Source organism: Electrophorus electricus, chromosome 13 (assembly GCF_041902795.1).
Source record: "Electrophorus electricus isolate QZ-2024a chromosome 13, ASM4190279v1, whole genome shotgun sequence".
Lineage (NCBI taxonomy): Eukaryota > Metazoa > Chordata > Actinopteri > Gymnotiformes > Gymnotidae > Electrophorus > Electrophorus electricus.
The window spans coordinates 13,314,293-13,338,661 of record NC_137509.1 but is presented as its reverse complement, the minus strand read 5'-3'; the positions used below and the strand labels follow the sequence as shown (position 1 = coordinate 13,338,661).

General features: G+C 47.9%; 1 protein-coding gene across 6 annotated transcripts in view; it reads right to left on the bottom strand.

The window, feature by feature from the left end:
* Positions 1–23,132, bottom strand: part of LOC113577345 (protein phosphatase 3 catalytic subunit alpha) — a 55,462-nt gene extending 32,330 nt beyond the window's left edge. For all 6 annotated transcript variants that reach the window (XM_035536684.2, XM_035536686.2, XM_035536685.2 and 3 more), the window contains exon 1: positions 22,855–23,132. In XM_035536684.2, coding sequence (XP_035392577.1) covers positions 22,855–22,915 — 61 coding nt within the window. In that variant the 5' untranslated portion in view covers positions 22,916–23,132. The remainder of the gene's footprint in view (positions 1–22,854) is intronic.
* Between the last annotated feature and the right edge of the window lie 1,237 nt (positions 23,133–24,369).

Below are 24,369 nucleotides of genomic sequence, written 5' to 3'. Positions count from 1 at the left end.
TCTCTCTCCCCTCCTAAACCCCCTAACCCCCTACCTGAGTCACCTCATTCGTCAAAAGCACTGGAGAGAGAGGTTTCTGCGCTCTGCCTTAAGCCAACATTTGTTTTGGGAAGACAGTATTGTATGCGCAGTGTCTTTACTGTATTTGCTTTACTTTTAAATAGCATGTCACCACAGCTGTGACATGCTTCCGATGCTGACTGATCATTCCGAAGCTTACAGCGGTTTGCCATCAGCCTCTGTAATTAATCTAAGATAGTCAACACTGACGGGCTGAATGTGCTGTTGTGAGACAGTGATTATATTAAACGTCAAGGTATGGCTTAACAATGTTTTAAACTGCCATCGTTTAGGACTTAAAGGTACCGGCAAAGGGAGTTTTATCCACCGCTAACAAGGGAATAAAAACTGTCATGTAAAATCAGCCGTTTGAAGCGCGCCAAGCTGTCAATTTAGAAAGGCTTTTTTTTTTTTTTCCCTTTTTTGAGGAGAGACTGTGAAGCAGTGGTTTAACCTTTGGGATTTTTCTCTGGCAGTCCGTCTGCCAGCCCTGCGCTCCAGAGTTAGTATCCCCCTGGGTCATTAGACGTGCTGCTCACAGTCGTTTTAATGGCACCGAACGTGACCGCTCAGCACTGTCAGGGTCGGTCTTCACAGAGGCAAACGCAGCGAGCAGGCATGCAGTAGAGCAGTAAAAAGAGCACCGCGTCTGTGGTGTGTGTGTGTGTGTGTGTGTGTGTGTGTGTGTGTGTGAGAGACTGCCTGTGGCCTAATATGTATGAGCATGGCTGTGCACAGCAGCTTCTGGCACTGCTGAAAGTGCGGAGGTGGCACGAGCCGTCCGGAGTCTGCCTGGGGGCGGGGCCTGAGCGGGCGAGGGCGCCGGCCTGGCCGCATGCCGCCTCCCGCCGGAGCCTTCACCCTGCTGCCCCCTCACTCACAGGAGGGCAGACAGCCGGGCAAGCGTGAAACGGCATCAGAGAGAGAGAGAGAGAGAACAAACAAACAAAAAAAAGAGTGAGAGAGTGAGGGAGAGAGAAAGAGAGCGAAACAGGGATAAAGAGGGAGAGGGAAGAAGGAGACGGGGGGGGGGGGGAGAGATTGGGGTGAGTTGGCGAAAAACGTGCTTAGGCAAGAGGGGAAGACCGATCCCTGATCCAGCCAAGATTAGAACGAGTGGTGCAGCCACTTGTCAACAGCTGCCCACAAAACTCCTGCAATTTGGTTCCAGGCAAACTTTAGTGAGCCTGGAGGGGGGAGAGAGTGAATGCCACAGAGAGAGAGAGAGAGAGAGAGAGGCAGAGCCACTAACCCACTCAGCGTAAAGCACTGTGCAGCTGTAAATGACTAACCAGTCAACAGTTATCTTGGGAAAGGCCCGCTTCTTTAAAGAGCACACCCTGCTTAAAAGAAATCACTACCCTGCAGCTCAAATGCGACAGCAGACTAAACTGGGGAGGCCCCTGTACCTGAGTTTCAAATATAAATGACGTTGGCGAATAGGTTCCTTCTTCATAAATGTTTAACAGCTATCTAGAGAAGCTGAAATATCAGCACCACCCTCCGGTTAGTGCAACCCCATTACCAGGGCAGTGGTCTCTTCAAAGCATGACCCTGTTGGAGTGGTGTTGCTCATAGACACTGCACTCGTTATCTAGATTTGACAGGGGTTCGATGCTTTCAGCTTTGCTTCACACGCTGTCGCCGGCAGTCTGGTAATCACCAGGAGTGGCAGGGGAAGGTAATTTTGTGAATTTGGGGCCCGGGTTTTGAAGTGTTGCTACTGTTGATGACTAGCATCTGCCTGAGAGGAGTCCATTATTAGTTTGTGTTAGTGGCAGAGGCAAATGAGAAGCTTACTGGGCAGAAACTTCCCATAATCTGAGCCCTCACTCAGGCTAGACACATGCACTTTGGTAAAACAAGTGTTTTGAAAGGGAAACATTGAATGATGTGCACAATGTGAGCTCTCAGCAAAACGTTATTACATTCTCAACTGGAACCAACTGGCTTTCATTGAAAAAGGTGCCAGTATTTAACTGAATTGGTTGGAGTTGAAGAGAATGGGACACCAAGTACCAACTTGGGGCCATTTCCATCATGTAAAACAAACAAACAAACAAACAAAAAACAAAAGCCGTTAAAGTACTTTAAACAGGCATGGGTCTCACTGTGACAAACTAGATTTAAGCATTCTAACTCAGCATAAACCAAATACTACAGCACTAAACAATGAAATCCTGGGTAAAAAGAGAATCATGGCTGCAGATTATAACATCGGTTACAGGTGTCTCAACTGGGATAAAAAAATTTTTTTTAAAAAGACTGTTGACTGTTTATTTTGGTGGAACTGCTCTCATCTTGAAACTAAGCAGCCAATGCGTTTCGACTGGTCGGTTATCTAACACTGTTCCGCCACCTTTCAGATAGATGTCCAATCAAATTCAACCAGGGACAGGCCTCGTTTCCTTAAGACTCGCCCCTCATTCCTCCTAAGAGGTCTTTGAAACTGCATGTGGCATGAATAATATGTAGCGGGGATTAACGGAACACTTAAGGCCATGATTGCGGCTGCCAGTTTTCATTTAACCGCAGTTCAAAAGAAAGAAAAGCCAAAAGAACAAATGAGCTGTAATCCCTTCAAATCCCAGTCTAGCAATAAACACCAGCTAGCTCCTCTTAATTTACCAGTTAAATTACTTCTCAGTTAAATATCTGGTTTTACTTTGCTTCTGCCCCCCACCCCCACCCATTGCTCTGCAGGGCAGAAAACTAAAAATCCTGGCAGAATACTGGATCTTGGACTAGCATAGTCTCTTTTGAACTCTTTTTATGACTCCAGAAGATGTCGGTTATCGACAACATGCCTTCAAATACCTGTAGATTGTGTTATTAAGTTTAATCCCTTCCAAATGGAAAACAGAGGGGAAAAAACACAGTGGTTAAGTAAGCTGGAATCAGGAGACTGTGTGAGTAATGAAAGAAAAGCTCGAAAAGATATGGCCATCGCATGACCCTCCTGCATGTCTGGAAATGCTTAACGTTAATCTGCATAAGTACAGATGAAAAATGCTCCCCGCACATGGCGTACCATGCGCCCACGCTAGTGCGCGCGCACGCACAAATTTTCAGGCCGACTCGCAAGCGGACGCACACTCAAAACGAATCAAAAAGACGATCAGCGCCGTGACATGGAAAACCGCTTTGTGCAAACCCCAAAGATACAGGAGGTCACATCATTCTTTGCCTGTAGCACCATTTGGTTTTTGAAAGCACCAGCCAGCAACACGCGGCCAGGCTAGCTTTGAGGACCTCAGGGAGGATTTCCGAGGGACGAGGGTATGGCACTGCGACAAGCGAAATGAAAACCATAACATGTCTAGCTAGCTAATGAAGATGACCAATTTGATTTAGAAATCTGTAATGTAAATGAATGTTTTACTGACCAAACTCTGCATCTACTTACAGTATTTAAACGTGTATTCATCTTTACCCTGCGAAAGGAAAGGACATGCTGACTACTGAGAATTAAAGTCCCGTTTTTATTTTCGGTATTTTCACACCGTTGCAGTTTAGAGTACAGACTTCCTGCGGTTAGCTGCTAGGTGAGACACGAGGCGATCTGTTAAACCAATAATATACAAGGTATCTGCTTTGATACGTATATAATCCAGTGACATGCAAAGATATTATTATCAGTGGGTAGAACAGCAGTTCACTCCCGGATGGTGACAAACGGCTGTCAGTCCACACATTCAGCAGGACGGTGGACTAGTAGCTGAAAACCCAAATTGTCCAGCCCAAAACTGGACGTCTGGCCACCCTATTCGAGAGGGTCACTGTAGGGTCATTAGCTAGCACTGATGGGGCGGTAGGGACATTGGAAAAGGGGCCGAACTGTATAGTGGATGAGAAGCTTTCGCGCCAGGCTAATGTTCAAACTGATCACGCTGCAATGGAGGGATGGAAACAAGCTGGGGGGAGGGAGGGGGATAAGAGTGCGAGAGAGAGAGAGAGAGAGAGAGAGCGAGAGAGAGAGAGAGCGCAAGCGCGAGGACGCGGGACTGTGTGCAAGCTGGCAAGCTTGGAGGCACTGGGACGGAAGCTGAGACAGAGCCAGGCGACGCCCACACGCATGGCGGTAGGTGCCCCTGGCACACTCGGGTTAGAAGGAAGCAGAGAATTCCAACGGAAGGAGGGAGAAAGCAAGAGAATGGGAAGTGTCCAGCTGGACTGCAGCTCAAAACCCTGCTATATGAGTATATGCTATATGAGATATATATATATAAAAATTCAATTACTGCCAATCAGGTTTTCTGCATAAAGACTAATTTTGGGGTTCTTTTCAGGGCAGATCAAATAAAAAGGCTTAGTATTTTGGCCACTTTGTGATTTCAAACTACATTCTGTCATGCCTTGAGAACGCGAATCACTTTTCTTTGCAGTCATACCTTTTTGCATTCGCTGTGCGCATATGCCTTTAGAGTTGTAGGCCATGGTAACAGGAAAATTAAATGCCTGCAAACGAGTGTCGCGTTTCACAGGAGGCGCTCTCGGCCCGGTGAGGAGCTCGGTAACCTTGCGCAGTGCTCTCGTCTGCGCGTGCGTTCAGTTGTCCTCGCCCGGAACCCGAGGATGAGCAGCCGTCTCGCTCCGCGCGCCCTACGTAGCGTTTTGCGGCCCGCTCCAGAAAAGGCCAGGGTCAAACATCACGCACGAGTGATGAATTAAGAAGGCCAACGCGTGCCGAACACACTGCCGAGATCCAGCTGGTGTCTGCAGGGCTCTGCGCGACGTCAAACGATCGGCGAGGAGCTTGCAAGCTTAAGCAGAGTAAAGGCTTGGTTGCGCCGGCTGCTCCCGGGGCGGTCAGAGAGCTCCAGCTCACGAGCTGAGTGTGCCTCTTGTCCGTCTCCTCTGTACGACTACACTGCGTTATTACTGGTCTTTCATTTTCTGTGACTAGGTTTTCCCCCTCTGCCCACTCATTTCACAAACTGGATAATGGCTCGATTGGCTTTTATTAATTGCAAGTCACACCATTAACAATATATGATTGGAATCTAATCACACACAGCACTGGCATATATGAGGAAACAAACAAACAAACAAACAAAACCCCCCAACAAATTGCCTCACTGGCCCCTGTGACATCTTACAATAAATGGGTAAACAAACAGAACGGTAGAAATATTTGCCCCACTGCTGTACTGTGGCGTAGGGAGAATGCAACCGAAATGGTTGCCAGGGAAACTGAATGGTGCCAAACCACAGTGATACAATCTGATCAAACAATTGTTATAGTAATAAATAAATAAAATAACATGGAGCAAAGGTTTCGGCAACATTGTAGCACAGTGAGACGGCATATTCTTCGGAGGATCGTGAGTGTTTTTCTACTGTATGGCTACCAGCTGCAAAGGGAATGAATGACAGAAGCTGAGATGTCACGACATCTTTTGCCAACACTGAAGGCATGACTCTTGTCTGCCATGTATCTGCCAGATTGAATGAATGAATGAATGAATGAACGTGAAGGAGTGAAAAGTAATATCTGAGTAAACGGATTAATGGATAAATGAACCTTTTGGTTTCAGCAATTCTTCTCGTGACATTGGCTTGACACTTGGTTTTGCCAATGGTTATATTTGATTGACTCTCTCTGTTAGAATTGCAACGTTCTATAGCCAGTTGTAAAGTGTGATTCACAGAGCTGAGACACACTTGTGCGCGCACACACACACACACACACACACACACACACACACACACACACACACACACACACACACACACACAGAAGAGTAGAACATCCTCTGTAACGAGTACTGAAACAACCTGACAACCCACTCCCCGTGTCTCCCAGACACCATGTGCTCCGGGTCATACAAGACACTAATAAGCACTGCCATGTCTCCTGCTGGGTGTCTGGGTGTCTGTGTGTCTCATCTGTAGTAAAAACCACATGTTTGCCCAGCAAGCAATGTTTGAGAAAAGAAAGTGAGGGTGCTTTTGAACTTGCAACCCAGAAAATATGAATGCTAAAAAAGCCCATATATGTTTGTGTGTGTGTCTGCGTGTTGCACTGTGCTGATGGGTCAGTGACGAGCGTGACTTCATGATAAGTACAAAGAATTTCCAGTCTTCCCCTTTTGACGGGCTCCCTGCGGCAGTATGACAAGACTGGGAGTCATTAGGAGAGAAAGCTTTAATCTTTACTGTAGATCCAGCTTCAATAATGTGCATCCGGGGACAGTTTGATTTTCAGGAGGGCAAACGCAACCTGAAATCTGAATAGAAGTGAAATGAGACAAAGTGACCAGTTAACCAATGGAGTACCAATGGACTGAAACAGTGCATAATAACCAAATTACAGTGACATGTTATCAGGACACAGCTCGCTAGCTGGGAGCTTGCATTTAGTCATGACCTACAGCCTGTCATTATGCATTTAACTACATTTGCCTTTGTGTGCAATAGCTGCAGGACATGCTGTGAACAGCAGAAACGTTCTGGCTTCATATCCAGGTAACAGGTAAACCGAAATGCCCTTGTGATGGAGATGGGTCTCTGGCTGCTGTGCTAGAGAGACGGCTCGTTGGTCTGGTGGTCGGGGTCAGGGCATGCATTTACCAGCTTTTGGGTATGATGTGTGGTTGCTGTCTTCAACCTTTGTCACAAATGGTATCAGAAGTGGGACAGTACGGTGAACGGGCATACCCTTAGTTAATGAACCCCCCCCCGAAGGTGACGGCAGTGGATCTTTGGCCTGGTGGTTGGGGCATGCATTAACCACGTGCAGGACTGGTTATAGTTACTGCCCTCAGCCTTCATCGCAGCCCTTGATAGCTGTCGTCAGATCAAGGTACAGTGGCAATGTAACGGGGCCCAAGCACTTTAGGCTGTCCTGGGTCACAGTGGCACAAGACACTGAATGAAGCAAGATGAATAACAGCAGTGACAGGCCTGTGCTAAAGTTTTCATGTGGTTTGACTCTGGAAGGCGAAGTCTCTGGAAGCTTCTATATCAGTGCTTCCTAAAAAAGTGTTCTGATCCTCAGTCTGGTCACAATCAGTAGAACTGTATTTAACAAGCAACATTTTACAGAGCTTTATTTGTTGTTTTGACATTAAAAATGCTGAGAAATACTGATAGTCCCAAAATTAATGCAGCTATACATTTTTATCGAATTAAATCTAAACTGTGTAAAGAATATACACAAACTGCACATGTACAGTGCCAATAGAAGAAGTGTGTGTGTGTGTGTGTGTACACATGGCACTTTCTCTTTCCTTACAATCCAGACAGTCCTCTTGACTTTCAACAAGGTCGTCTGTGAAAGAACCTTGGTGAGAATTTTTGGCTGTCTGACGGAGAGTTGCATCTGGCCCGTGTGCTCAAACACGCATAGATACACGTTCATTATATATGCGCACATATGCTCACTTTCTCACACACATGTGCCAGATCCAGCTCACTGTCAGTCATTAACGCAGGAAAGTCAGGCATCCGCCTCCCCACGGGCACACAGAGGCAAGGCAGTCAGGCAAGGCCTCCTCCGAGGGTGCACGGTTGAGGTGGGCAGGTGGCTGACACAAGAGGCCCCCGCTACTCTGCCTTCCGGACCTGCTGGTGGGCGTGGCTTCATCAAGCGTGCTCTCGGGGACGCCCGTTAAGTGTGCGCACCAGTACCGGGGGGCCGCACGACGGAGCCGACGATGCCTGCAGCGGCCACTACCGCCACACGGCGCAGGCTACTGCCAGCACCTGCTGGGTGTCAGCAGGTCGGCTCGACTGTATACCTCAGCTCGGAGACAGAACAGCTGCTGTTTTACAGGCTGTAGCGCTCGCGGCGTGCTAAGAAGACACAATGTTAAACAGTCGAGGGACTTGACAGACAAGGAGCATATACTAAACAAGAATGAACAAAAAAACCCTGCCAAAAAGCAGAGCCTAGTCAGAGTCTAGTGACATAAATACCACATGTGTAGCATTCTCACACTAGTTTTCCCTGTCAGTGACAGCTTGGTGCTGAGCAGATCCTACTGAGGGCGTTCAGAGAAAGAAAGGGAGACAGAGAGAGACAAGGAGAGACCGAGACAGAGACAGGGAGGGGGGGAGAGAGAGAGAGAGAGAGCATGCACGAGAAAGCTCCTAAGGAGTGGGGGAAGGGGGGAGGCCTATCTCCTGCCTGCTGCCTCCTGTGGCATGTGTGAAATGCAGTGACTCGGCGGATAGCACGGGGATGAAGCCACTCTTTTAGCCCCGCCCACTTAGCGCCTGCCGCGGAGCCCCGCTGAGCACATGACCCACATTAGGCGGAGGCTGGAGTAATTACAGCTCACGCTCCCCCCACCATGGCAAGCTCCCGGAGGGGCAAGCGTGCAGAGCGTGGCCGCTAGCTGCTGCAAAATCGCTCCATTGCCTGGGTCACCCAGGTGCGAGTGTGTGTAAGCTTTTGTGTGTGCAAGACAGGATGTTTGTTTTCGAAAGGTTGCGCTCTGGTGCAAAGCATTACAAGGACACTATTAAACTGAGAGGAGTCTTGGAGTCTTTTTTTTTTTTTTTTGCTGAACAAATCTCAGGGACACACTCGGTCCATGCTGCAAGGCCAACGTTTCTGCCATGAATCCATAGAGAGGAGATCAACAGACATGCGGCTATTACCAAGTAAGGAGAAGAGTGAACACAGAAGACAGTGAGAGAGAGCGAGAGGGTGACGGGAGACAGTAGGCTATAAGGAGGGGATGTTCCATGGCCGGGAACGTGTTGGGATATGGCAGACGGATTTAGTTGTGGGTTCCTGACAAGCCTCAGGAGGTAGGGGCCATCATTGTGTAGCCTTTCACCTAAAACCCAGCACTACAAATGTGTTTACAATGTCTGACAGCCTTCACCCATATTAATAGACATTACTCAAGCACCCATGAATGTTCTCGAGATCAACAGGCATAGGACACACACACACGCACACACACACGCACACACACACGCACACACACACGCACACACACACACGCACACACACACGCACACACACACACGCACACACACACACGCACACACACACACACGCACACACACACACACGCACACACACACACACACACACAGAGAGAGAGAGCTTATTCCTCCAAGGCAATTCCTTTGGGTCACATGCATTTCACTCACTTGATGACTCTATGACTGCTGGCACATATTACTTCAGGATGGTTACCAAGGATTTATGGCAACATTTATGGAGTTACCGTTTAAGGACCAGGCAGGCTGTGACTGGCTCATATAAAGAACAATTGCAACGTAGGAAGGCTGGGAAAATTTGATTGGTTGAAACTAAGGGCTGGTTTCCCAGACCAAGATTAGTTCTTGACCTGGACTAATAAGAATTTTCAAGGTTAAATCACAACTGACAATAAAATGTAGTCCACAAATTTAGGCTTATTCCGTCTCCGTTGAAATTGATTCCTAAGAGTTACTGTAGTTTCTGCTTTGTAAAGACAAGATGGCTGACCAGGGACAGAAGCAGAGACTGGTGAAGATGTGGCAGAGAGTTTCCAAGGAGCAGGTCTCAGTCAACACTCTGGCCTGCATGACTGTAGTTCACCTTTGTGCTCACTCCCCCCCCCACCCCGCCCCAAGTCGCTTGGGCAGGGTTTCTTCGGTGTGACTCTAGCGTGACTTGCGGAGGCAGACGCAAGTACCCAAGAACTACACCGCTGACGCAGCACTCCAGCCGGACCTTCCCTGCAACCTTCCCACCCACAGCACTGTGCCCTATAAATATGCAGTTGCAGGGGGGTGTCCTCTGATCAGCACTGCGTGTGTCTGCGCGCGAGTTTATGTGTGTGTGTGTGTGTGTGTGTGTTGTCCAAGTGCAGTCTTACACGTACTTGAGCAGAGTGCAGAGTGGGGACATTCAATCGGCCGTTGCGGAGGCCAGCGTGGAGCTGGATTTGGCTGTCCCGTCAGCCCTACACATTCCAGCTCGGGTTTCCAGATATACCGGGCAATAACAGAACAGACAGCTGTAGCGGGCAGCGGGGTTACCAGAGGACCAGAGCTTTAAGAAGGTTACCAGCTGCTATGAGGTCTGGCAAGGGTGCCGTTTATACCTGGCAGCAGGGTTACCGCACAAATCGGACCCTGCAGGGGTCCGCGAGGTGTTGTGAAGCAGCCGAGAGATTACCTAAGCTACAGTCGACCCCAAACCTGTCAGAACTCCCATGCCTCCAAGAGAAGTTATCAACAGAAATGGGAAACAGCAGTGTTGACTCCAAAGGCTGGGTCCCTAGCTTCATCAGAAAAGCCGCAAACTGCCTGAATGACTACGGCCAAATTTAAGAAAAGTGAAAATACCTCTGATAGTGCTAGCAAACTGGTCATAGGCAATTACAGGCTTTCTTTCAGCGAAGGAAAGCAATGGCACTGCTTTACATTATGCATAATCCAAGTAAAGGAGCAAGAAATTCACAGTGGCACTCTCAGCTGTCGTACATGAAGGCAACAGGAATGACATGTTTCGGAATGACATGGATTATAGCCTGTGGCTATAAAGGTGTGCACAGGCCCATGGGTGGGGAGCAGGGTGGGCATCACCCCGTTCCACCTTCCCACAAACCCTGCCGACGAGCAGTGCACAGCAGCTGCAGCGGGCCAAAGGCGTCCAGAGAGGAATCTTGGAAGGACAGTAGGACTTAGCTGGAGTCACTAATGTATGCTGAAGCAAAGCTGCTCACTAATACACAGCGGATAGGACAGAAATTAATTTAAGTAATTTAAATCTCAGTAGCAGACTAATAGATGCCCAGTGACAGATATTTGAACTACAGGGGGAAATTTACTAATGCAAAGTATTGGCTTCAACTTTTAAAACACACTTTGTAATTCTGTCGCTAGCATTTCTCTTCTTGTGCAAGTCCTCTAGAGGGTAGTGCCATTGCCAATACTAAATACTTTAACACCCCAATCCTTTTTTCTTAATGATTCCTTATAGAGAGCCTTATACCTTACAGCCCATGCTGATTGCTTGCTCATTATGTAAGACTCTTAATTGGAACAGAGGCTGGGGGGGGGGGGGGGGGATTCAATCATGGCGATTGAACAAAACGCCTCTCTTTTGCAACTTGGGATAGGAACTGGTTTGTACCGAAACTGCACTAACTAGTCCCAAGGCTCCAACTCCTAGCTTCTTTCTGGTCACTTTGAGATGGGGTTCTGGCTGGTTGGTTCCCCACCACCGAGCAGACTCGGTCCGGGCTCCTCAGACCGTCACATGCGGTTGTGATAAAGCACCCGACCCCCACTCATGTGTGCCCTCCCATCCACGGGGAAAGATTGCACACGTTTGTTTTTGCCTCACCCAGGCCGTGTTCAAATATGTCCCTCCCATCCGTTTAACCCCCTTCTTGCTTTATCCTCTCTCTCACAATCTATTCCAAAGATCAACAAGCATTTTCACTGTAGGAACTCAAACACAGCACAGATGAACTTTATGGAAATGGTTTGTATCCTTTGGATGATTTATTTGGAGCATTCTGGGGAAACCATGCTTTCGGGGAAAACACTTCTTTTTGTTCTTGTGTTTTTGGAAAATAAGTACTTCGCACATCTTTGTAACACTAAACAGTAAGATAAGTTGCTCCTGAGGTGTGCCACCATGTTACCAAATATTTCTCAGAAGGCTCCCACCACACTCATCTGCTGCATCTCTAAAGCCCCGGCGATTCTAAAAGAGCTTCGGAAAGGTATAGTGAAGCATGTCTTACACAGGAGGCTTTTCGCCCTGGAGCTACATAGAAGCTGAAAACCTCTACTAGTAGCAATGCAAATTCCCTAGAAGAAAATCTGAGAGAGGCGTGTACTGTTAGGTGAAATCGTTCCAACAGGAAGCCACTGGCCTTGGATTTCACATACTTGTATATGTCTGAAAGGAGACACTACCACAGTAAACCTACACAGCAAACTCCTTCCTAATAGAACTGTCCCGCCAGTGCAAAGTTCCCGCCCACACAATGGGCCTAGTCTGACAAGTTTTACTATTGGACTGTGCTGGTTGCAGCGCCATGGGTGGGGGGTGGGGTGGGTGGGGTGGGGGGTTTCTTCTGTGTCCCTGGCAATAAACTGCAATATATTCTGGACTGGATTACCATGCATGTGGCCTGTGCGGTTCTTTGCTCTTCTGAGTTTAGGCATAACAAACCTAAATGCAGGGCAATCGCTTAGGGGTTGGCCCAGGTCATAGGCAGGTCATTGCGTGTCTAAGCTACTGAGTCATAGGCATCCCTGCATTGTGACCACTGCCATGCTAGACGTTTGAGTTTTATAGGCCCCAGCGGACCCGTCTTTGCACTACTAAACTTTTGTGGTAACCAAAACAAACAAACAAAAAAACCATCACCGAAACTTACTGTTCAGCAGTAATTTCATTGAACATGACCTTAACAATCTAATTGGGTTTGCCCTGCTTTCACCTCTATGCCATCTTAGAACTGAGCATGCACACAAGCTGAAGTTATTAGCATTGCCAAATAAAACTGCTGTTCGAGTAACCAAAGCGTTCCATTAAAAATGAAAGGCATAAAATAGTATAGAGTCACAATTAAATATGGAAGCTTTGGCGGAAGAGCAAAGTCTGTTCGGGACGTCTGAAGCGATCTGCACAAGACTGGTTAATTCGCCGCACCATGCCCGTTCCTGTCAGCTGAATCCCTTTTTTCATTATTCACTGTCGGCTCAACTCAGACATCTCAAAAGGCCCTTTTGGGACTGGTTTAAAGCAGATTGAAAACACAAATGAGGGTTTATCACAGAGGTTTGAAGCACCGGAACCCAATACAAGTCAAGAAAAGTAGCCGTTTAGTTACAGTTCTGTGTGGTCAGGTCAGGTTTTCCCCCTTGAGCGCTGCTTGTTAGGGTCATTGGTGATTGTGAGATTCATAAAGTGGAGGTGAGGCAGGGGATAAGTGATACTCAGAGTAGGTTGAAAGAAAGAACTTGAACTAAAGCGTATTAAAGGAAATAGGACATATCTTCCTCCATTTAAGAGGAGGCTGGGAAACTGGCATCCCATGGTACCCACATAACTAATTAATTAAGAGAAAGATAAACGAATAGCTAGACAGAAAGGAAAAAACTCAGAGACATTTGCAGCTTGTGAGTCACGCAACATGTGCAATGACCAAGCTAAATCCTCTCCGTAATGGGCGGCTGGGCAGGGTGAGAACGTTTTCGTGGCGCTGTGATAGTCACATTTGAATAGCTCACTGTTAATAAGGGGCGTCTCGGAGGAATTAGGAGGCGGCACCGTGATACTCAAACAAAGCACAGAGGAAGAACACAAGCCATCAGTGTCTACATTGGTACTACACATACAGAAGTATACTCCCAGGCCCAAACATATAGGTATTGTGTATAAGCATAGGAGACGCTTCACAAAACCTTCCTAAGTGAGTCGGAGAGTGTTAAGATCCCGTACTCAGCAATAAGATCTGGGTAAAGCACCTATTTCAAGAGGGTAAAGAAAATCTTGCGCAATCCAGCCGGGCCCATTATTAACTCAGGATGAACCCCCAATATATTCAGTGTGCAGTAACCATACCGTAGACATTCCACCACCCCCTCCCCTCCTTTCTCTTTCTTTCTCCCTCTCCCTTGCTCCCACTGCATTCCAAAGACATACTGTCATGGCTGTGCACCATAACAAGCAACCCCCTCATCCTCTACACCCACCGCCACTGACATATTATCTATACCCCTCCCTTCAGGGCTTTCCCTCTGCCCACTAATCCAGAGTTTACTGAGCACAACTCAGCTTTTCATATCTTGCTCTCTACTGAACAGAGCTGTTGGTCATGCCCAAGTTTGGGTTCCAAGGGGAACAGAGGACAGGTCTGTGCTCGCTCGCACCCTGCCCCGTTCAGCCCTCGCGGTGAACTCCAGCCAGCCACCTAAAAGCACTCGTGACTCACTCATACAGAGAGAAATAAGCTCAGTGCAAGCCCTTGTAGGTGGAAAAATTTGCAATCCTGCAAGCCTGGAACGGAACCCTGCCATTAGGGATCACCCACAATGCCACCGACGCTGACATCAAAGAGGCAGGCTGCGTTTGGAGATCTCGGCGCGAGAAAAGAAACGATTTCCAGGGAAGTCCTGGAGAGCATGAGAAGGCATGACGGCACCCCAGGTATTCGTTTATGCGCTCGGTATGAGGCAGAGGGGAGGGCTGTTGCATCAGCCCCCCTTTAGAGGGGGCTTTTGCACGGACTGCTGGCCAAGCTTGCCCGAGAGCGGGCACATGTTCATGTTCCTGTACAACCTTAAGAGCGCAAAATGCGAGCACGGCGGCCAAACGCGCCGAAGGGCGAGACTCCACTGGCGTACCTCAGAACGCCAGTGAGCGAGAGCCCAAGGCATAGCATGCTGTTTTCTTTTGCTTTTGAGCCACTGATATTTTTTTTTTTTTTTTTTTTGAGGTTATTGACTCTGGCCAGAGCCTGTGTGCTCATTTGGCAGACAAAAGACTTCCATTTTCAAGCGTCAAACACCCGCCTCACTTTAGGCGTTAAAAGCCCGCATGATCGTGATTCACTACACAGGCTTCCTGTCACACCTCAAGGATGTCCAGGAGCATTTATGCTAAGCTGGGTGCTGATTGATAGTGCAGTGTTGATGCTACCAGTTCCTAGAGGATGGTCGAATGCCACAATCTCGCCCACGCTGCAATAGGCTCAAGCTATCCACTAAGGACATGGGCGCTGAACACCAATCCATAAAATAGGGGGAATACATACAAAAACCTTAGTGATGTCCTCATAGCTAAAATTCAAAAGGCTGCAAAACTGTATTTAAGTCACTTCTGAGAAGTCTTTTCCCATAACATGGCCTTTCATAACTTCCTGCTGCCCATATAATTCATACACATATATTGATTTATGAAGACATGATTCCATGAACAGCAATCTGTCCGAGCCCATTTTCTGTACGTCTCTATGAAACTCTCCCCTTTGCAGACCAACTTGCATGGTTACATTCATGCTGGTGCCTGCCCCGATCAGCCGTGATTTGTCGAAAAACAACATCCTGGGCTTATACTAAAACTTCAAGAAAGGATATTGGCCGAATACACGTACTTGTCACGCATGCCGGCACAGTTGCATGCATAACTTCTAGATTCGTAAAGGCAAAGCGAGGAAGGAGGGGAAAAAAAAAAAAAAAAAAGCCAAACTGAGCAACTTGTTGAGTTGAGTTCCTTTAAGATGCACCTGGTCACTTGCGGAGTAAGCAACGTTGCTCACAAACAGGGAAACGCCATGGAGTCAGGGCAGGCGGGAGGGCACCAGCAGCGGACGGCTGGTGGCGAGCCGAGCTCGAGCGTGTAGGGGAATACGGGTGCAGGCTGGCTGAGCCAAGGACGGGAATTCCCTGTGCTCCTCCTGACTAATAGCAATGCCGTAGAGGGGCATGGGTCTATTAAACACCACCAGCCAGTGGCGCACGGGTCAACGGATAGTCATTTCATTTCCTTCCCTCCCAAGTTGCTTCGACAGGGAGCACGCCAGCACAGACAGGGACGGGAGGGGAAGGGCGTCCAGCATTTCGCTCCTGCTTTTAAACCCCCCCCCCCCCCCCAACACACGCGTGCGCCTATTTGCAGCGGTGAATACGCGAGGGGGGCGTGTCTGACATCGTCTCAGGCAGCCTGAGGGATACATGAAACCTGTGAATACGTGTGCATTAGGCCTTTGAGACTGAATACGGCACGGTCGCTGAAGCCACGAACGCGTAATAAAAGTGTCTCACCTCTCTGGTACCGTTTGTTACACATTTCATTAAAAAAGGGACCACGTGAAGTGGCAGTCTTGACTGTAAGACAGACAGTAACCTGTCAACAAATCTCTGAGAAAGAGTGGCTTGTCGAACATGGTCTTACAGCACTGAAGCTCTTCTCGGTATATACAAGAGAATTACCACTCACGTTTCTAAGTTGAATGTAATATTTAACTAAAAAAAAAAAAAAAAAAGCAATAGACCTCTGCCTCTAAAAGTACTAAATACCCACATAAATACAGCAGTGGGAAACAGGCCGTTTCTAAAAGTAGCACAAACAGCTTTTATCTACAAATCATGCTGCTGGCTTATATCTGTAGCCCTTTTCCTTTCCAACAAAGTCTGAATAAGGACCGGCACTGAATGCAATTTGTGTGCAGCCTAAGCAAAGCAGACGTGATGAGCTCATGTGCGTTCCTCTTCCTTGGCGTCTTGCAAAAGCCAAGGTGCAAGGTGCAACTGCAATTTGCAACCAGCAATAATGGCTCGGTAAATCTGGATACAAGAGTAACTTGAACAAACAGTGGTAATGCAGCACGCTGGTGGCATGGCAACGAAAAAAAAAAAGGGTTGGGGGGGGGGCTGGGGGGCTCTGATAGGGGCCTGAACCGGCACAAAGGCAAGAGTCCATTTACCCGCCGATGGGGGCGTATGTCACCCAGTTTGTATTGAGCCTGGCTTCCTTCACAATCATTTGCATGAGACTGATCTTGTGCGCGTCGTTAAAAGCGGCCAGTCTCGGGCCGGCCAGCCACGCAGGGGCCGACTTCCTCTCGAGGCATTTGCATGCAGCGCTGTTCCACCCGAGATTGGCATCTTGCGCTGTAGGCTAGCGTGCTGGCGCAGGGCTGAGAGGCAGATTCATTACACTCCCTTAAGCCAAGCTCCTCTGATCCGTTTATACGGGGCACAAGCTGAGCAGGGTAGCCACTTTTCTTTGGCCGGGATCTGCAACCTGCGCTAAGTTAATGCTGCGGTAATCTAGTAAGCGCTCACGGAGTGTGCGGCATCACCGGCTAATGCAGCGATATAGTATTAGCAAGTGTGAGAGGTGTGTAAGGTGTACATTTGTTAGCAATGGGGGGGGGGGGGGGCTCGTGTGGGTCATGAGCTTTGCAATACAACAGCAACTGATCCCAACGCAGAGGTGGGATCACATGCACTATAGTTCGTTCCTGCGGAGCCCAAACTGCAACACGTACACTGGTGCTCGCTGTACACACACCCACAGTGCTCTTCTCCTGCACACATCCTTGCCCTTACATGGCTAACCACACTAATGTTATGACGCCAGCTTAAGGTATGCATGCGAGTAAATCTGCAGTAAATCTACTGTCGGCCCACGCCTATGAAATAAGTTAGCAAAAGCGTTTTAAAAAAGCAATGTACCCTGTGAACTGGATTATAGGCCTGTTGACATACACTGGTCCTGAGCATTGCATGACTGTTTGTTTTGAGAGCAGCTGTTGGACCGTTTATGCCTCACTAACTGACTCACGCACGCACGCACTCACTCGCAGAAAAGGTTGTGCCTGAAATGTTAACCCTTCTCATGTAACTCAAAGCCGGGCCTTCTTTAGCGGTCTCTGGCTGTCATCAATTAGTTGGCCCTTTAGGGCCCTCAGGGGTCTGCTGAGCCCTTTCATATTCTGGTAACTGCCTGCAAACGAATGACGGACAAGCGAATGTGAAGGACGGCTAATGTGGGCTACATCTAATGCTGCAGACTAGCAGGTCAGGTGACGCGTAGACAGGGGAAAAGCCCAGCAAGGGCATTTCTCGGTGTAGTTATGCCCAGAGTGACCAGGCAATTAGAGGGATCCACGAGTATTCACAAGCACATCAGTAATAACCTGCAGCAACGTACATAGCCCAATGTCAGGCTGCAGATGTTCTAAAAGCCCTGAAAAGCTTGCAGCTCCCTGTTAAGTGGCTCATGGTCTCTTACATGAGATCCAACTGAAGTCACATTCAGTGATTAGGCAAGTGTTGCCCTCCACATTCTCCCATCAGTGCTGAAGTGATAGATTTTGTTCATAAGTTCAACATACGTATGCACACACAAAAGCTCTTACAATGGCTGTAACACTAACAAAATAACCCTAAAACTACATTTCAATAATAATAATAATAAGGTTAATTTATATAAATCTTTTTTGGTATACACATTTCAAGAAAATATATGCATGGCAAATTATCTGAGCCAGCAAAAAGATCTTTTTTTCTGAATTTGACATTTGATATTTGACATTTCACACACACACACACACACACACACACACACACACACACACACACACACACACACACACACACACTCACAGACACACCCAGCACCCATTTACACTTGAATGACTCTCTTAGCAACAGCCATGAAACCAGAGGTTTAGGGGCAGAAAAAGTGCCGTTATGAAACCCGCAACACTGGGAAGATTTACACCCCTTTTTGGCGGCCTGCTTTCTCTTTGACTGTGCACTCCTTGAATGTGTACACACCCTACCCCTACCCAGCGTCGGGCTGAACAGATGGACTCTACCTCCCCACCCTCGAGCCCCCCTGAACAGGTCAGGCAGAGCCTCCGGGAAAGTCCTCCCAAATTCCATTTGAGGTCAGGAACGGGATGATGGCTGGTCCAGTGGAGTGGGAGAAAACAAAGAACACTGCGTGTACACTGGTGGGTGGTGTGTGTGTGTGTGTGTGTGTGTGTGTGTGTGTGTGTGTGTGTGTGTGTTCAATAAGCGATGAAGCAGTGTTGTGGCTGAGGCACTGCCTTCTTCCTATCCAGTCCACCGTTCGTCCCAGCCTTCATTTCATTCTGCTCCTCTCCTCCGAGCTTCTGGCGGGGAGGCCGCCTTGCTCATCTCGTTTTCGCCCTCAGCTCCTGACAGACGTGTCGGTGTTACAAACCTGCGTCGGCTCCGCTCTTGCCACTCTCCACGCCCGAATTCACCGTGGCATGCTATGTTGCGAGCCTGCCGACGACGAGCGCGACGCAGCCGGTGGCGTCAGCCCAGACGCCTGGCCGCTGGGTGCACGAGTCGACTGCGCCACACGCCCGCTGTATAGAAAAATCCATTCTTGCGAGGCCTGCCATCAGGGTTATGAAAAATCTGCTGTGTCACTTTTGAGAATGAAGCCACTTTTGCTCATTCATATCCAGCGTACAGCTGCACTAATAGCACACTGCAAAAAAAAAAAAAGAGTTTTAAACTGCCTTAACGAAAACCCTGGAAAACTAAAATTTGTTTAGAACAAGGGAATGAAAGATTTCTGCCAAAAAAGTATTTCTGCAAAAAACATTTTTAAATATTCTAATGATCATTTTTCATACATTTTAATGACTGCAGCATCAGAGAACATTGCAGATATGGTAATGGAGCTGTCATTTGTGTGCATGTGGGTGCGATATGCACACAAACCACAGAAAAATATCAAACAGGAAGGTTCTCAATCCACAGGTGCTTGAGGGATGGTCAGGTCAATGTATATGTGGCATTACTCGAATGTTTCTAAAAAAAATAGCTCCACAGGGATCGGGCGCCGACATGGCCGCCGAGCCCTGACGCCGCACAGTGCCGGGTGCCCTCGTTAAAAAGTCAAATATCGCATGCAATCAGTCTAAGGCTGCAGGATGAAATACACAGACAACAGCTCGCCTGTCTCTTCCAGCCCAGCTCGGGCTGAGGGCAAGAAAAGTAGGGCATCTGGTTCATTTGGGTTTAGCTACAAAATAACTGGGCAGTATAATCATGTATTTGGGCTGTGGTACAGGGATGAGAGGCTCACCCAATCCCACGGAGGGCTTGGCCCAGGAGGGACATGATTAAGACGCTTGTGTCTTTTGCTAAGTAATTTGATTTTTTTCACTTATCCAATTTACATCTTTAATTTAATCACTTCCCAAGAGCTGGGCGTTTCCCTATTGAACGGCAGCATCACCAGTATGGGAGGGCAAAGGTTGTGCAAATACCTGCTGGTATGCTCTGACCACAAGCAGCATACAGCACAGCTGGGATTTGGATCTCTGGAGGTCAGACAGTGCTCATGAGCTCACATATGCGTGCAGGGAGTGGCGCATCAGTGTGATGTGGTAGTTCTTGGTAAAATGACTTCAATAAGTCAAAACATCTCAAGTCACACTGAGCACAAACTGTGCTTGTATCAGTGATACCACTTACATCATAAGCACAAAATCTACATGTTTATTGTCTAGTTTTTGTATGTTTGCACTGAGATATTGGTTTTGCAGTGTGCAGGAAACTCGAGATTACCCCGATCACACTGTGTTTATTGACTTTGATCATGTTGAACAGACCAAAGTTGCATTAAGCAGAAATGAAACCACATTAATACACCAAAAAAAAATTGCCTCTTTCCTTTGCCACATGATCTAAAGTAGACATCTCAGTCCTTCTGTGGCCCTGTCCATCTGAAACTGAATCCTAATCCATTTGCACTGCCACTCAATGATAAACTAAATCTCCCGTATCCAGTGGGACTGGGCTGGCCCGCGGTAATATCAATCCTTCCACAGAGTGCAAACATGTTACATTTGAGTGAGCGGCAGGCTTGATGAATGCAACTCAGATGTTAGTTGATCGCACCTGATTTCTGAGCTGAAGCGGTCATTCGCAGCCTGTGTTTGGTCGGTTTCTGTTTTTGCGCACCTCCCATGCCCCCTGCAACCGCCCCCTCCCCTCCGCCCCCACCCTGGCTGTTTGCCCCGCCCCATCAACCACATAAAGGCATGATGAGCATCCGTTGCGTTTGTTTTTTTCTCTAAAGGAAGACTGGAAAAACTCACCAAGCGCGCCGTTATGCAACAGCATTGCCCTGCTAGCATCACCATAAAACAAAGAACGGCGTGCCGACGACTCCTGCCCTTCGCCGCGCGCCCAGATGCACAGATAAGGGGGAGGGGGAGTCAACCGTTCGCCGGGAGAGGCTACCAAAAGAAAGTGCGGCACAAACCCTGCCTCCCCGCACAGCTGAGCAAAGCTGTCTCGACAGCCCCGCTGTAATGGAACAGCTTGATGCATATGCAATGAAAAACGGGGTGAAAAGGAATGGCTTTGTCCATTTACGCCTGCATATACCGGGCGGCAGTGGCGTGTGAACGGCATGCGCGTGGAGAAGCCAGACGGCCATCCCGAGAGAGAGAGCGAGAGAGAGAGAGAGAGAGAGAGAGAGAGAGAGAGTGAGTGAGTGAGAGTGTGTTGTAGGTACAGGGGACGAGGTGGGTAAACAAGTGAGGGGCTTCTCTGGCAGCTGAATAAACTATGCATTACAAGATGATGCAGCATTTTGCAAAAATGAATCTACATTTTCCCCCTCTTAATCCCACATTCTGGGGCCAGATCAGTAAAATAATGCTATTTTTGCATGAGAATACCAGGCAAGGTGTGTTACGTTAAGCATGCACTATGCAACATGTAGGTTTGCTACGCACCTCCCCTCAACAGGAATAACCAGAGGGTGGCATGCACATACGCTCACCACTGATACACGCAAGCGCTTTTTTCACCAAGAAGTACTTTTTCTCTAAAAGCAAAATGGCTTCCATTCCCCCATATGATTCATGGCAGCAGATCATTACACCAACGCTGGCTAATGAGGTGAGAAAGAAAAACACAGCATCTCTCATCCTTCTCCCCTTCTGTGAACCCGCCGGCACAGCCAAGCACCCGGGGCCAGCGGAGCCCCGCTCCCATTATGGCGATATCCCCCATCAAGATGATGCATCGTGCCACGAGCTCGTAAAATATTTAAGCTTGGACTCCTTCCGCAGGCCCTCGTCCGTTGATTAGCTGGAGGAAATTGCTCTTCATGGCGCTTTGCTAAGAGAGGCGGCTGATGGAATGAGTGATGACGAGTAACTCGCCAAAGCTCGGAGAGCATCTATACGCAAGCGATCGACTCATTGCAGGAGGGCCGGAGGCTGCAGTGCTACTCGATGAGCTTGTCTGCGAGAGACTGCGATTTAGTTTGTCCTGGGAGCGGAATGGAAATAGGTCTTAAGAAAAACGCTTTCACTGCTGTGAAGACCGCAAGTTCATCGGAACTGGCGCTGAGCCTGCAAGGGACAACCACAAAAAAAGGGAAAAAAAATCAAACTATTTTTGTCAAAAGGTCCAAGTGGACGGGTAGCCCGTCAACAGAAGGACTGGAAGTGAAATCATCGAGTGCAGCTTTGTGGCAGCCCTGGTACGGCCGGCCTTTAGCCTGGCAACAGCCCGGTCGGCCAGCACCAAGATGCGTTTGTCAAGAAGAGCTTTACACGAACTACATACCCATTCATCTTACTACTTTAAATTCCTGAGCGCTTGGCAATCCCGAAAAGGTTATTGCTCAATTGGACAGTAAAGAACAAAGAATTCTGGCATGACTAGGCCATTTAGGACTAACGTGACCTCGCCTAAAAGTCTGTGCAGGCAGAGGGAGTGTCTGCACAGAAAGGGACTCTCTCTCTCCAAACAATAATGGGCTCGACCTGTCACAAGCTGTCCAAAGTGACTACATCCACAGCGAAATGCTGCTTAAAACGAACCTAATTACTTTATATCAATCTCCGGTCCTTCGAGCCAGGAGATGTGCAGCAACATTGTGCAAGAACCGCGCACATTTACTTAACAGTTTTCGGCTTGGGTTTAAATGAACGACGAATGGCGCAAAACCAAACGGACACACGGCAACCGGAGCATTAAAAACTCCCAATAGCAGATTCGTAGTACGGGCGATAAATTCTCCACCGAGAACACGGAGATATGTGGAGAATTAGATGTCGTAATTTTGGACGAATTTTGGCAATGCAGTTTAACTCGGTAACAAGTCCGTTCGCTTCCTCCTTGTGCCACTACACCCGGCTAACACCCTTTTACCTCAGCAGACACACACACTCGTAGTAGCAGAGAATTATAACGATGGAACCAGCGACTTTCCACACGCTATTATATTAATATTAAAGGCTTTTCACTTTAAAACATGCGCAACCCCGTCCTGTTTGGACCAGCGTGTGTTTTAATACTTACATTTAATAACTCTGTCCGTCGTAGACAACTTCGGCTCGTCGCTCGGCTTGTTTTCAGACATTTCCAGTCCGATATGTTCGGGGCTCTTTTTAGGTTTGAGGTGTAAAGTCCTCGCTTGACAACTTCGACTCTTTCCCCAAAACGGGAGGGCTGCGGACGATGTCGCTTGCTCCTATATCGCTGGCCAGAAATACTCGCAACAGGGTAGCAAATTTCAACGCTGTTAGTGTAGGTCCGTCTGATTTACAGCTACACTGTATCAAGTCTCGCATACCCCCCCCCCCTCTTTCCCTCTCACCAACCAACCCTCAACCCCCCCCCGGAGAGCACAACCCAACCCGCAGTTCAAAGAGACACGCCTCCTGTCAGAACAACGCTCCAGATTGGAGGAGCCTCGGGGGGTTCTATATTCGGAGCTCTGCAGTGGTCCTCCGACGCGTCAATCTCGCACTGGTCTTTAACGAGGAGGGTGAAGGAGTCTAGTCTAGTCTAGTGCTGTGCTGTGCGTTTTAGCAGGTCTCCGCTGATACGCAGCGTGAAGACGAGCTGCAGCGCATCATTTTTGATGAAGACACTGATAAGTGTTTGCATATAGGCGTTACTTCACTCTGTCCTTACCTTTAATTTTAACAAAGAAACCAGATAGACCTAGAAAAAACAAACAAACAAATTAACACTACCGTGATTTCTTCCCATGACGCACTAAGACTGGGTAAAACCCTTTGAATCTCCCAGCTGTGAAGGTGAATGTGTATGATGGGTCAATATTCATTCCACTGAAAAAAAGCGTTTAAATAACAGTTGCTTCATTCAAAGGATGATCCACAAAGCCATCATTATTCAGCAGATAATGTTTTGGAATACGTTGTTTGCCCACTCTCAAGAGTAACTCACTTCTGCTATTTGTTTGCATTTCATCATTCACTGTTCTTAAAGGTCCTAGACAGCACATCTATTTGTCCTGCTCCTGCTCGATTGTCTGAAGTTGTCACAGTGTTGTACCAGTGAGGAGGAAATGGCATGCTTCATAACAGAAAGAAATGCAGAGTCAGTACTACCCCCCCACCCCCCCCACCCCGCTTTGGAGTGCGTTGTCGGAGAACAGGCTTGATTGGCAACACTGATGGAATTTTCTCCTTTTTATTGCAGAAGGGTTTGCACTTTTTGTTGGAGCAGAATAAGTGAAACAGTAATGGTAGTCAAAGAGACATGCCATATTCTATGTGTAGTGTTCATATGATGTTTAAGGTCTTTGCAGTTGTCCATATAGAAGGATGGCAGGCAAAAAGTGGAGGTCATCTCTGTTCATGTCACCAATGTAACATCATAACATCGTCATACTCATAGCCTGACTGTACTCCCTGAATTTGGATTTAATTTCAAGAGAGCTCGTGGCCTTTTAAGCGCGGCAAGATAAAGCACATTCAAAGCAAACCCCTTACGATCATGTGCCGTTTTTATTTTCTCTTGCTTAATACCTAGATCAGGAATCTTAAGTACCTTTCATTAAGCCTA